This window comes from Eleutherodactylus coqui, chromosome 3 (genome assembly GCF_035609145.1).
Source record: "Eleutherodactylus coqui strain aEleCoq1 chromosome 3, aEleCoq1.hap1, whole genome shotgun sequence".
NCBI lineage: Eukaryota > Metazoa > Chordata > Amphibia > Anura > Eleutherodactylidae > Eleutherodactylus > Eleutherodactylus coqui.
In genome coordinates this window covers 56,664,673-56,680,358 of record NC_089839.1, presented here as the reverse complement: position 1 = coordinate 56,680,358, position 15,686 = coordinate 56,664,673, and the positions used below count along the sequence as shown (strand labels likewise).

The following is a 15,686-nucleotide window of genomic DNA, read 5'->3' as shown; positions in this document are numbered from 1 at the left end:
TGCTCTGATGACTATCAGTCCTCCTAGCCTATAAACAGAGCACTCTTACACTGATATATTAAACAGTGTGATCTTTAGCCATTGGGCATAAACACTTTGGAGATGTGTGTATAATTATCAAATACCACATCATCCACATATTTGATGCAAGTGCCAACATCGGCTCTGATCGCAAAAAGAGGGGATATCCCCATATACTTGAGTTACACTCTTTAACCCTCTGAACTACTCCATCACAAGTACTAGAAACACTTCAGGCAATTCTGTGCCCAGGCAAATATACCACCATGTTAAATACAGTATAAACCAGTGGTATTATCGGTCGCAGGCGCCGACCACCTGTACCTCTAGAAGGACAAAAGAAATAATCACGAACTAACTACATATAAGTGTTATAAGCCCTACGAACCATTCTTCATTTGGGGCATTTGAGTACAAAAGACAGAGGCTATTCGTCTTGATCCTGATGAATCGGCCCACTTATTACATCAGGGCCGTAGAAACGCGTCGATTAAATATTAATTGTCTATCATCCTTAGCCTTCTGAAATAAAATTTATACCGTTATTACCACTGTATAAATAGCAATATAACCGTACCTGTAAATCTATTAAGGGAAAGGTAATTAACATCGGTATAGCGGATCACCACGATAAGGTGATATACCTATCCCCTGTCCTGTATGTTCTTTGGGTGTTTGTATGTTTATGTTCGTCTAGTTTTCTGATGTGTGCTGGGCCATTTGGTGGTGTGATTTAGTGTATTTTAAATTAAGTCCTATAATAAAAGTTATATTTTAATAATAGAACAGATTATCCAATCTAATATTTCTGGGGTATTTTCACAGTGAAATTGTATTTTATTTAAAGGACCCCACCTGTCCCAGTGACGAATCTATCACAAATCGATCTATCTATCTCATATTGATCTATCTCATATCGATCTATCTCAAATCGATCTATCTCCTATCCACCTATCTCAAATCGATCTATCTCCTATCCACCTATCTCCTATCCACCTATCTCATATCCACCTATCTCATATCCACCTATCTCATATCCACCTATCTCATATCCATCTATCTCATATCCATCTATCTCATATCTATCTCATATCTCATATCTATCTCATATCTCATATCTATCTCATATCTATCTATCTATCTATCTATCTCATATCTATCTATCATATCTATCTCATATCTATCTATCATATCTATCTCATATCTATTTATCTCATATCTATCTCATATCTATCTATCTCATTATTATATATACTCTCAAATCTATCTACCTCATATCTATCTATCTCATATCGATCTATCTATCTCATATCTATCTCATATCGATCTATCTATCTCATATCTATCTATCTCATATCGATCTATCTCATATCGATCTATCTATCTCATATCGATCTATCTCATATCGATCTATCTATCTCATATCGATCTATCTATCTCATATCGATCTATCTATCTCATATCGATCTATCTCATATCGATCTATCTCATATCGATCTATCTCATATCGATCTATCTATCTCATATCGATCTATCTATCTCATATCGATCTATCTATCTCATATCCATCTATCTATCTCATATCCATCTATCTATCTCATATCCATCTATCTATCTCATATCCATCTATCTATCTCATATCCATCTATCTATCTCATATCCATCTATCTCATATCCATCTATCTCATATCTATCTATCTCATATCTATCTATCTCATATCTATCTATCTCATATCTGTCTATCTATCTATCTCATATCTATCTACCTATCTATCTATCTACATATCTATCTCATACCTATCTATCTCATACCTATCTATCTCATATCTATCTCATATTTATCTATCTCATATCTATCTATCTCATATCGATCTATCTATCTCATATCTATCTATCTCATATCGATCTATCTATCTCATATCGATCTATCTATCTCATTTTGATCTATCTATCTCATTTTGATCTATCTATCTCATATCGATCTATCTCATATCGATCTATCTCATATCGATCTATCTCATATCGATCTATCTCATATCGATCTATCTCATATCGATCTATCTCATATCGATCTATCTCATATCGATCTATCTCATATCGATCTATCTCATATCGATTGATCTATCTCATATCGATCTATCTCCTATCGATCTATCTCCTATCGATCTATCTCCTATCGATCTATCTCCTATCGATCTATCTCATATTGATCTATCTCATATCGATCTATCTATCTCATATTGATCTATCTATCTCATATCGATCTATCTCATATCGATCTATCTCATATCGATCTATCTCATATCGATCTATCTCATATCGATCTATCTCATATCGATCTATCTATCTCATATCGATCTATCTCATATCGATCTATCTCATATCGATCTATCTCATATCGATCTATCTCATATCGATCTATCTCATATCGATCTATATCATATCGATCTATCTCATATCCATCTATCTCATACCCATCTATCTCATATCCATCTATCTCATATCGATCTATCTCATATCGATCTATCTCATATCGATCTATCTCATATCCATCTATATCATATCCATCTATCTCATATCCATCTATCTCATATCCATCTATCTCATATCCATCTATCTCATATCCATCTATCTCATATCCATCTATCTCATATCTATCTCATATCTCATATCTATCTCATATCTCATATCTATCTCATAACTCATATCTATCTCATATCTCATATCTATCTCATATCTATCTATCTCATAGCTATCTCATATCTATCTATCTATCTATCTCATATCTGTCTATCTACCTATCTATCTACCTATCTATCTATCTACCTATCTATCTATCTACCTATCTATCTCATACCTATCTATCTCATACCTATCTATCTCATACCTATCTCATATTTATCTATCTCATATCTATCTATCTCATATCTATATATCTGTCTCAAATCTATCTACCTCATATCTATCTATCTCATATCGATCTATCTATCTCATATCGATCTATCTATCTCATATCGATCTATCTATCTCATATCGATCTATCTATCTCATATCGATCTATATCATATCGATCTATCTCATATCGATCTATCTCATATCGATCTATCTATCTCATATCGATCTATCTATCTCATATCGATCTATCTATTTCATATCGATCTATCTATCTCATATCGATCTATCTATCTCATATCGATCTATCTCATATCGATCTATCTATCTCATATCGATCTATCTATCTCATATCTATCTATCTATCTCATATCTATCTATCTCATATCTATCTATCTCATATCGATCTATCTATCTCATATCTATCTATCTATCTATCTCATATCTATGTGTCTATCTGTCTATCTATCTCTCATATCTATCTACCTATCTATCTATCTATCTATCTATCTATCTACATGTCTATCTCATACCTATCTATCTCATATCTATCTACCCCATATCTATCTATCTATCTCATATCTATCTCATATTTATCTATCTCATATCTATCTATCTCTCTCATATCTATCTATCTCAAATCTATCTACCTCATATCTATCTATCTCATATCGATCTATCTATCTCATATCGATCTATCTATCTCATATCGATCTATCTATCTCATATCGATCTATCTCATATCGATCTATCACATATCTATCTATCTCATATCCATCTTTCTCATATACATCTATCTCATATTTATCTATCTCATATTTATCTATCTCATATTTATCTATCTCATATTTATCTATCTCATATCTATCTATCTCATATCTATTTATCTCATAGCTATCTCATATCTATCTATCTATCTCATATCTGTCTATCTACCTATCTATCTATCTACCTATCTATCTATCTACCTATCTATCTATCTACCTATCTATCTCATACCTATCTATCTCATACCTATCTCATATTTATCTATCTCATATCTATCTATCTCATATCTATATATCTGTCTCAAATCTATCTACCTCATATCTATCTATCTCATATCGATCTATCTATCTCATATCGATCTATCTATCTCATATCGATCTATCTATCTCATATCGATCTATCTATCTCATATCGATCTATATCATATCGATCTATCTCATATCGATCTATCTCATATCGATCTATCTATCTCATATCGATCTATCTATCTCATATCGATCTATCTATTTCATATCGATCTATCTATCTCATATCGATCTATCTATCTCATATCGATCTATCTCATATCGATCTATCTATCTCATATCGATCTATCTATCTCATATCTATCTATCTATCTCATATCTATCTATCTCATATCGATCTATCTATCTCATATCTATCTATCTCATATCGATCTATCTATCTCATATCTATCTATCTCATATCGATCTATCTATCTCATATCTATCTATCTATCTATCTCATATCTATGTGTCTATCTGTCTATCTATCTCTCATATCTATCTACCTATCTATCTATCTATCTATCTACATGTCTATCTCATACCTATCTATCTCATATCTATCTACCCCATATCTATCTATCTATCTCATATCTATCTCATATTTATCTATCTCATATCTATCTATCTCTCTCATATCTATCTATCTCAAATCTATCTACCTCATATCTATCTATCTCATATCGATCTATCTATCTCATATCGATCTATCTATCTCATATCGATCTATCTATCTCATATCGATCTATCTCATATCGATCTATCACATATCTATCTATCTCATATCCATCTTTCTCATATACATCTATCTCATATTTATCTATCTCATATTTATCTATCTCATATTTATCTATCTCATATTTATCTATCTCATATTTATCTATCTCATATCTATCTATCTCATATCTATCTATCTCATATCTATCTATCTCATATCTATCTCATATCTATCTCATATCTATCTCATATCTATCTCATATCTATCTATCTCATATCTATCTATCTCATATCTCATATCTATCTCATATCTCATATCTATCTCATATCTCATATCTATCTCATATCTATCTATCTCATATCTATCTATCTCATATCTATCTCTCTATCTATCTATCTCATATCTATCTATCTCATATCTATCTCTCTATCTATCTATCTATCTATCTATCTATCTATCTATCTCATATCTGTCTATCTATCTCATATCTATGTGTCTATCTGTCTATCTATCTACCTACCTATCTATCTCATACCTATCTATCTCATACCTATCTATCTCATATCTATCTATCTCATATTTATCTCATATTTATCTATTTCATATCTATCTATCTCAAATCTATCTACCTCCTATCTATCTATCTCATATCGATCTATCTATCTCATATCTATCTATCTATCTCATATCGATCTATCTCATATCTATCCATCTATTTCATATCTATCTCATATCTATCTATCTCATATCTATCTATCTCATATCTATCTATCTATCTCATATCTATCTATCTATCTCATATCCATCTATCTCATATCCATCTATCTCATATCCATCTATCTCATATCCATCTATCTCATATCCATCTATCTCATATCCATCTATCTCATATCTATTTCATATCTATCTATTTCATATCTATGTATCTCATATATATCACATATCTATCTATCTCATATCTATCTATCTCATATCTATCTATCTCTCTATCTCATATCCATCTATCTCACTATCTATCTATCTATAGATATGAGATATGAGATAGATGGATATGAGATAGATGGATATGAGATAGATGGATATGAGATAGATGGATATGAGATAGATGGATATGAGATAGATGGATATGAGATAGATGGATATGAGATAGATGGATATGAGATAGATGGATATGAAATAGATAAATATGAGATAAATATGAGATAGATAGATATGAGATAGATAGGTATGAGATAGATAGGTATGAGATAGATAGGTATGAGATAGATAGGTATGAGATAGATAGGTAGGTAGATAGATAGACAGACACATAGATATGAGATAGATAGACAGATATGAGATAGATAGATAGATAGATAGATAGATAGATAGATAGATATGAGATAGATATGAGATAGATAGATATGAGATAGATAGATATGAGATACATAGATATGAGATAGATATGAGATAGATAGATATGAGATAGATAGATATGAGATAGATAGATATGAGATAGATAGATATGAGATAGATAGATATGAGATAGATAGATATGAGATAGATAGATATGAGATAGATAGATATGAGATAGATAGATATGAGATAGATAGATATGAGATAGATAGATATGAGATAGATAGATATGAGATAGATAGATATGAGATAGATAGATATGAGATAGATAGATATGAGATAGATAGATATGAGATGAGATAGATATGAGATGAGATAGATATGAGATGAGATAGATATGAGATGAGATAGATATGAGATGAGATAGATATGAGATAGATAGATATGAGATGAGATAGATAGATATGAGATAGATATGAGATAGATAGATATGAGATAGATAGATATGAGATAGATAGATATGAGATAGATAGATATGAGATAGATAGATATGAGATAGATCTGAGATGGATGGATCTGAGATGGATGGATCTGAGATGGATGGATCTGAGATGGATGGATCTGAGATGGATGGATCTGAGATGGATGGATCTGAGATGGATGGATCTGAGATAGATGGATATGAGATAGATGGATATGAGATTATATAGCATTACGGAAACATACGTCAAAGATTATAGGCCTTGTGTTAGTCATTTAGAAGTTACAATGTGAAAGCTACACAGGGGGAACTAACATGCAAAACCTTGCAGGAATGAAGAAGTGGCTGGACCCTTCTCCAGTCCAGGGCCCATAATGAGCCATAACGAAATCACCTTTTAAGCCAAGTTGCCAAGACAACTAACAATATTATTATCTGTGCGTGCTAGCTCTTAAAACCATGCAAATGTATATTTTTATACAGGCCAGAGATGATTAATATGCATGTTGGAAGCATCATGTATCTTGTTTCCAAATGTCTGTAAGACTATGGTGCATGTAATAAAGAACAGAAACTTTCTCGTTACCACATAGTGTAATGTGTTTCTTCCTCTGAGCTGCTTGTATATACACAAAAAAAAATAAAATATATATATATATATATATATATACAGTATACTTAAAAATATGGAGTTGTAAGATATACCTTAGCACAGTTCTTCTGTGCTCTAACAAATGTGAGTCCCTTTGTCACTGGACACATGGAGCCTGTAGTACGGGTTCCTGCCATACACCTTGTAGCGTATCACGACTGACTGATGTAATGGCTTCTGTGATGTGTCCTTGCAGATCTTGCATGGTGGGTGGTAAAAAGGACATGTAGACTTGGTCTTTATTTAACACTCCTCCAGAGAAAAATATTGCAAAGCGTAAGATCCGGGGAATGTGGCAGCCAAGGAATAAGTTCACTATCCTCATGACTTAATGAATCTGTTTAATAGTCGCCTATTGCATTTACTTCTGACTTTATTATGAAAGTAGGGCGGTGTCCCATCCTGTTGGGAGACTTGGTCCCCAGCTGTCAGACATTTCTGACATAGTATTTTGACAATGTGCATTGGAGGGGATCGCGTTGGGATATTTTTATTTTTTGGAATGTTGAAAGTGATGACACGAAACAATCCGACGATGCTATCATACTGTAAAACAAACCTCCGTCCTCCGAATGTTTAAATGAACTGCTGACTTCACTTCATAAACATCATCTTGCTCCTCTATTGCTGACACTATGAAATGATTTTGTTGCGTTAGCATGACAGCTGTTCAGTAACAATCCTTCAGAATAAACATTGCTATAGGCTTTTATTTGTCTCTTAATACCAGCCTGGCAGCTGTTATTAGATATTAGGCTATAGCGTCTCATTTACGCTGCTGCTATCTGTTTAATGCATTATACATATTACTGTTCTTCAGGTGTCGCTTTTACTATGTTAGTATTTGTTTGTGACTAGAAAGTGACCCAGAAGCATTAAGTATTTATGATGTCTCTTATCTTGTTATTTCTCATTACTTCATACAAGGACTAGAAACTATTTAAAGGGACTCTATCAGCTACTGTTAGCCCTATAAGTTAAGCTTATGGGCTCAATGCAGGTGACTCGCTGAGTCCAGGGGCGTATGTTTTATACTTACCTTCCTCGTCATTCCCCTGGTGTGAGCGCTGAAAGTCGCTGCTGAAAGCATTGAGTGACGCTGTGAAGTGGTCTACCCAATCTAGTTTTATAATGGGCGGACTATTTACCAACGCCACTCAATGCACTGAGCAGCGACTACCAGCGCTGACATTGGGGTGGAATGACGGGGAAGGTAAGCATAAAACATACGCCCCTGGACTCAGCGAGTCACCTACATTGAGCCCATAAGCTTAACTTATAAGGCTAACAGTAGCTAATAGAGTCCCTTTAAACCTATTTTCAGCTCATGAGGTTAGCTGACAAAGTCTCCATAGGGCAGGAGAACTGCAGGCTATGTATTGCTAACTTAGTCTTGGCAAGTAATATTAAGTGTGTAACTTTCTGAAACCCCAGGTTCATTCATCCTAATTCAAATTATTTATACGTGTATGATCCCATACTGGATAAGCCACATGCAGCCGGAACACTGTTCACCCACAGGGCCAATGACCGGAAATTTTTGTCACTAAAAAATTAGTACTACTGGCAAAATCTGTTGGCCATTGGCCTCACAGGTTGCATGTGATTTATGCCAGCATGGGTGTACCCGAAAAGTTCTTTAGGTCAAATCATACTTTGCAAATATCCTTTGGTAAATATTTAAGCAAACTAAGCTATCATTAAAGTTTCTGGTCTCAAAGTTTGCAGTGATCTGGGAGGAGAGTTGGTTGCATTTGGTATTTCTGCTGATAACACTTATCCGCTAAATAGGTGATATATATTAGATTGGTGGGGATCTCAGCAGTTAGATCCCAACTAATATAGGGGAATCCAGTCCCCATCTCTTCCCTGGCATGGTTGGGGTGAAGAACAGTTTGCATGGAGCAGTTTAATGCTGTTAAAATTTTTGGAAACTATAGAGCACTCAGACACCAATGCATAGGTGAGAAATACTATCCTCTGTAACACCCCATTAAGACCATGTTTAGATCACATTAGTGATTTCTGCTCAGCATGTACATTGGGTAAAGCGCCCGACATCCAACAGAGACTAAAATTTGGCCTCAAATGGGCTGGGATTAGTTTGTATACCAGAAACAAGGCATGGAATAGTGTAGTATATTAACAATAGACAACATATAATGCTATCCGCTAAGAGGAAACATCTAATTTTGCTTTGCTTTTTCAGCAATGAGACCTGGGACCTTATAGGTAACTTATTCCTCTGTATTCTTCTACAGTGGGATACTGGCCATTGTCGGAGGTATATAGCAGGAGCCTTTCCCAGCCTATAGATAAACCAGAGCCTGTTAACGTTATCTGAACAGGGCCTTTTACACACAGCGATGATCACTCAAAATTCGCTCAAAAACCATCTTTTCAGCGATAATCATTGTGTGTAAATATTCACCCATCCTGCACTTACCGTGGGATTTCATTCATCGCTGACTTCAGGTCCTCATGAAATCCTCGTCCCTCAGGACGATGAGATAAGACGGACCGCACGCTTTGTTCTCCACAGGCAGAGCTGATAATGTTCTTTAACAGCTGTTAACAGCTGCTGTCCCATTGGAAAACAATAGCAATGTATTTTGAGAACAGACCACCCGCTGTTCTCTAAATACATGCAATAAAGTACTAAAGGGCTGATTTAGCCTATTAATACCTATGCAAAATGATTGCTCAAAGCTATCAGTTTCTGATGAACTTTGAGCTATCATCTGTGTGTGTAAATGCACCTTAAGGCTAGTCATACATGATTCAATGCACACCAGTCACAATACACAATACCAACTAATCAGATTGAAGTGAATGTTCTGATGAAGCTTTACCCTGGATGACTATCAGCTGAATAATTGCTTGAAAGAGCAAAATCAAATGATAGTTATGCAGTGTCAACATGGCCACCGGCAGGGTGATAAGCAATAAATCGCTTGTCGTTCCATTTCAGCTTACCGTAAAAGTAGTCGCTGGTGGATCAAACGTTATCTGGTGTAAAGTCAGTCATTTGCATTTGAACAACTTGTGAACAAATTTACCTGCCGATCCCGTCTATGAACGCTATGTCAGCAAATGGCTAATGAACAATCATCGCTCGGTGTAAAAACTTTCAAACAACTGTCGTTCCTACACTTCAACGACTGTACAGTCACCTCAAGCCTCATCTCCTTGACCATTATGGAGACATTACCATCATTGGTCATTGTATACAGGTCTTACCAGAATCATTGCAAGGTTATTGGCGACAATTTGAAGAATTACAGGATATGATTTCAGTATAATTAGCGCAGATATAAATGTTTAAGCCATTTCCAGCATGAAATATGGACATTCCCTACTGTAACATCTGCTGCTGGGTCGGCCACTCCCTTTCTTGTAGCTCACATAGGTGACCTAAATAAGTAAATGAGGGAAAATTGGCTTTCATGCATTAAACTTTATATCCTTCAAGGAGTATTTACAGCAAAGACTAAAGTAGGACAAACATCCAAAGCCGCAAGAAAAAATGGATTTCAAGTTTAACAATCGAATTATCCATGCTTTGTTATGCATTGCACTCACAATTCTGATCACGTAACCTGAAAAAAATCCCTATACATTCTTATTTTCCTACTTAGTGGTTTTTTGCTTTTGTCTCTTTTAGGATTCCCAAATGAGCCAGCAGCGATCATAGCTCTGACCACCGCCAAAGAATGGTTGAAGAAGAACAGAGAAGAGGTAGGCCACATCTTTTTATTATGTAGGAACGTGTGTACAAGTGTTTTACTGTAAGGAATGTAATTAGAGGAATCTACAGATAGGATTAGACTAGACTTGATGATAAATATAGAATGTTTCAGAATTTACTTGCTAGACGTCAACTATGAGCACAGGTGGATTGGAGCTATAATTTTGCAGAATCTTTCCGTGCTCCAAATAAATTAGCTAGAACTGTGCTTCCTGGGAACCTGTGCCCTCCTTCCTTGACAGTTTTGAAATGGGGAGTTACTTTGGGTCAAGAGTAGCACTCAAGTGGTCAAAAGAGAGCTATAAACTGCAGGATCGGGAGGGAGATTTGTTGGTAAATTGTATGCCCCAACTTATTCCTTAAGGGTACGTTCACAAGAAGTGGAAATGCTGTGGGTTTTCTGTGGCAAAACACGCTGTATTTCCGCCTCCAAAACAAAGTGAAAATCTGCACCATTTATGGGGATTTTGGCTCAAAATCAACTGTGGAGCTATAGCTGCTTTTTACCTGTCGCTCCTCTCACTTCGCAACCAGTAGCCCCTCACTACAACACCCACTTCTGCATCACCTGTCTAGCGGTCGAGGCTCTTAGTAGCGGTTGCCAAGTTAGGGATATAAGGGCTGCTCCAGGCGCTGCAGTGTGGAGCTGCTAATTGCAAGGTGAAAGGAGTGGCAGGCCAAAATGAACTGCAGATTTGCATCTGATTTTAACTCTGTTTTTGGTGCGGAAATTAGTTCCCTACTCTAATCTGGCAATCAGAATAATCGCTGGATCCCCGACCCTTCTGAAGTTATTACTGACTATAACATGTAATATCGTAACACTCAAGAAATGCATCCAGGCCCCTCTTAAACTTTTATTCAGTTCACCATCACCATGTTCTCAGACAGAGTTCCATAGTTTCACTGCTCTTACAGTAAAGAACCCCCTTTTATGTTGGTGTTGGAACTTTCTTTCCTCTAGACGTAGAAGATGCCCCCTTGTTAGAGTCACAGTCCTGAGTGCAAACTGATCCTGCGAGAGTTCTCTGATATATTTATACATAGTTATTATGTCCCCCCTCAGCCGCCTTTTTTCTGAACTAAATAACCCTTAATTCGGATAACCCCTCTAGGTATTGTAGTATCTAAAAGGGGTTTTCTGGTACTACACTCATCCTCAGGTTCGGTCATTAACACTTGATTGGTGGGAGTCTGACGCTTGGGATATCCACTGATCAGCTGATTGTAGAGGTAAGCCTCTGGAGAGCACTGCAGCCTCTTCTCAGGCATGTGACATCACATCCATCAGTCACATAACCTGAGAATAGTGCAATCCCAATCAAGTGAATGGGACTGAGTGGCAATACAACTATACAATTTACGGCCCTGTACTTGCTATGACAGCAGCGCTCACCCGAATGTTGCTGTCACATCAGCCAGCTGGTTGATGGGGATCCTCAGCAGAAGATCCCCACCGATCAACTATCGATGACCTATCCTGGGGATAAATCATCAATAGTGTATTTCTGGAAAACCCCTTTAATGTCTGAAAGAATCATACTCGTTCTATGGAAATCAGCAGAGAGGGTGAACGTATGGGTCCATAATGTATAAGAATTAAAGGAGTACTTCTGCCTGAAGCACTTATTTATTATTAATAGGTGATAAATGCTGCATTTGTAGGAGTCCAAGTGCTGGAACTCCCTCTGATCTCCGAAACAGGGGACCCTAGCCATTTTGGAAATGCCCTTCTCCAGTCGTCTAGCCCTCACAATTCAGCCTCAAAGCTGCTCAGATCCTTCTGGTTGCCCATTTCTCCTGCTTCTAACTTATCAATAGCTCTGCTGACTAATAGATCTCTCTTTGACACGTGCCATTATTACCAATAATTAAGTCATTTACGTTGCTTATGAGTGGTTTTAATGTTATGGCTGATCAGAGTATATACTCTACTTCTCTGGCTTTGATAGAGGCATAGAGTCATATCCAGCATATGTTTATTCTCTTTCACTGTAACATGATATAAATATGTGCTGGATGAGATTTATGCACTAGAAACTGAATACTCTGATTACTTTGAAATATTCTTCTTTATCTTGTTGATTGATTGTAGATTCTTTCTCTCATCTACACTATTATACTGCAAAGCATGATTATATAACTAGTCAAGCAGAAAAATTGTACTTTGCATCTGAGTAGTTTCAAGTTTTCGGAGTTTAACATAACTTTTAATGTTTTGGAAAAAAAATTCAGATTCTACTTTTTTGTATTCAAAGCTTGTAAAATACATTAACATCTGGTCACCGTGGTTTCAAGTCCGGCCAAGGATATCTGCATACAGTCCCAATACGATTGCCCCTAGGGACGTGTTCATATGTAGCAGATTGTGTGCTGATTTTGATGTGGATCTGGAGCAGAAGTCATCCCTTAAATTCAAAGGATAAAATCTGCTTTGAATCTGCATCAAAATCTGCACCAATAATGCAGATTTTGACAGTTTTTGGTGCTAAATCACAACCTAATCCGATGTGCGTGAATGTACCCTAAGTATATATTCACATGGTGGAATTTCCTGCACTAATCTGCCTGGAGAAATGCAGCAGAAATCTGTGGCTACTCTGCCAGGAATACACACATGGATTTAGCCCTGTTGAAGGGGTTCTGTCATTAGAAAAATTCTATGCTTACCTATTCCTCCCCAGGCAGTATGAACACCTGCTGTAAGACACATAAATACAGCACCATAACCAACCTCATAACATATATATGGCACCAAAACCAACCTCATGACACAAATACGGTACCAGAACCAACCTCATGATGCAAGCAGGGTACCAGAACCAAATTCATGATGCAAATATGGCACCAGAACCAACCTCATGACGCGAATACAGCACAGAACCAAGCTCATGACTCAAATATGGCACTAAAACTAACCTCATGACACAAATACAGCACCAGAACAAATCTCTTTACACAAATACGCACCAGCACCAAGCTTATAACATAAATACTGTAGCAGAACCAACCCTTATAACATAAATATGGCACCAGAACTAAGTTGTTATGTCGTTGGGGCACCAATGGGCTGACAGAAGCCCCTTTGGAACATCAGAGGGAAGGCGACAGAGCCAGTAGGAGGGTGAATCATGGTGTTCCACAAGATCCTGCTGCACCATCATGTTGCTGGGCATACCCAAGTAAGGCAGTAGCCTCCAGCATACATCCAGCTAGTGTACCTCCTACAGGCTGGTGCCCTGTGCCACCGCATGGGTCACACGTAGTTAAGGATGGCTATCTGCTATTTACATTCCAAACACATTGGCATTTCTGCAACTGTTGGGTATGTATGAAACTAGTTGGCCTGTCTGCAGGTGAGTAGTTAACTAGAAAATAACAATGATTCAATGAAAGAAAATGCTCTGCGAGTCACAGGAGGTCTGCAAACCCCTCGGTGGAAAATAAAGAGGAGCGCGTCTCTGCCGGTGACTGCTGTGATGCTGTGTGAGTAAAGACGTGCAAGCCTCGTTCTCTCTGAGACACAGAATGGCAAACACAATCACCCTTTCTATTTCAGAGTCTAATTACGCCAATGATATAGCCTTTTATAAAAGCAGCAGTAGGCCTACTTTCATCTTGTAATTCATGGGGAAAAAAGGTGTTTTTCGACATTTGCAAAATGGAAATAATTACTTCTCTCTAGGTTCCATATTCCAGTCAGTCTCCGAGTGATTTTTATATAGTCCCTTAAGCCCAACTCCAGCCATCATCCCAACAGACAAGTCATTTTACAAAGCAGATAAGAAAGCTACCATAAGGACAGCGCAGTACCTGAGTGATGTCTACCGGCTATTACACTGCAAGCAAGATAAAGAGACACAGAAAAACCACGAGGTTAAAACCACCCAAGGCTTCGGGGAAGGAAATGTTTTATTTCCATTAGCATCCTTTGCTCCCAGTGAGCAGAAGCCGAGCAGTTCTTCACACAAAGCAACATTCTTCCTGTCTTTCCACAATATATATAGAGCACATAATATAATACATTGCGGTTCAGTCTGCTAACTTGAGGTTGTTCTATTACTCTAGCAATGCTTTTTCCATGCATGTCTAGACCTCGGGCATTGTGTAGGTTGGAAATACAATATTTATTTGCTCCAATGATGACAATTTAATATGAACCAACTTACTTTACCTTATGTATGACTAATATACAGTATAAGTATTGTATGACTAATATACAGTATAAGGTGTAAGGTGTATGTATGGGGGGGGGGGGGTACAAGTTGTTTCCTGAATATTATGTTGTTTTTATAACATTGTCACTTTAAAAAAGGGGGTGGGATCAGAAAAGAGCAGGGGGTGCAATCCGCACTTAAGCGGTGTACAAAAGTCTCTCTCCAAATTTGTGCTGCGTCATAGTGGTAACAGTCCTACAGAAACAGTGTGTTCCGGGGAAAGGATAGCAAACTGATTAGAGAAACTCAAAGTGCGTGGAAGGCTGAAGGTGCACGTTCCTTTGTTCCCTATTCTCCGACTACTGTGTTACTCACGGTTAACCGGGCAGGAAATTTGGCTGGTAACCATTTACATGTACTCTTGACCTATAATCAGTGGTTGAATTACCCCGGGTTACTGGGTGACAAGGTAAATTCTTAGCATTCTACAGCTATTAAACTGGTTATTCAAGTGGCAATGACTACGGTACTTCTATCAATTATGTGAGCTACCACCATAGTCTCAGTGCCATGGCTGTCAGACAGGCATACTTTAAGACCTGGTTCTCACCAGAACCGTGTATAGGCAGA

General features: G+C 36.9%; 1 protein-coding gene across 2 annotated transcripts in view; it reads left to right on the top strand.

Annotated features, from left to right (window-relative positions):
* MACROD2 (mono-ADP ribosylhydrolase 2) overlaps nucleotides 1-15,686 on the top strand; it is a 1,963,046-nt gene that overhangs the window by 1,565,687 nt on the left and 381,673 nt on the right. For both annotated transcript variants that reach the window (XM_066595626.1, XM_066595625.1), the window contains exon 8: nucleotides 10,816-10,889. In XM_066595626.1, the coding sequence (XP_066451723.1) occupies nucleotides 10,816-10,889 (74 nt within the window). The remainder of the gene's footprint in view (nucleotides 1-10,815; nucleotides 10,890-15,686) is intronic.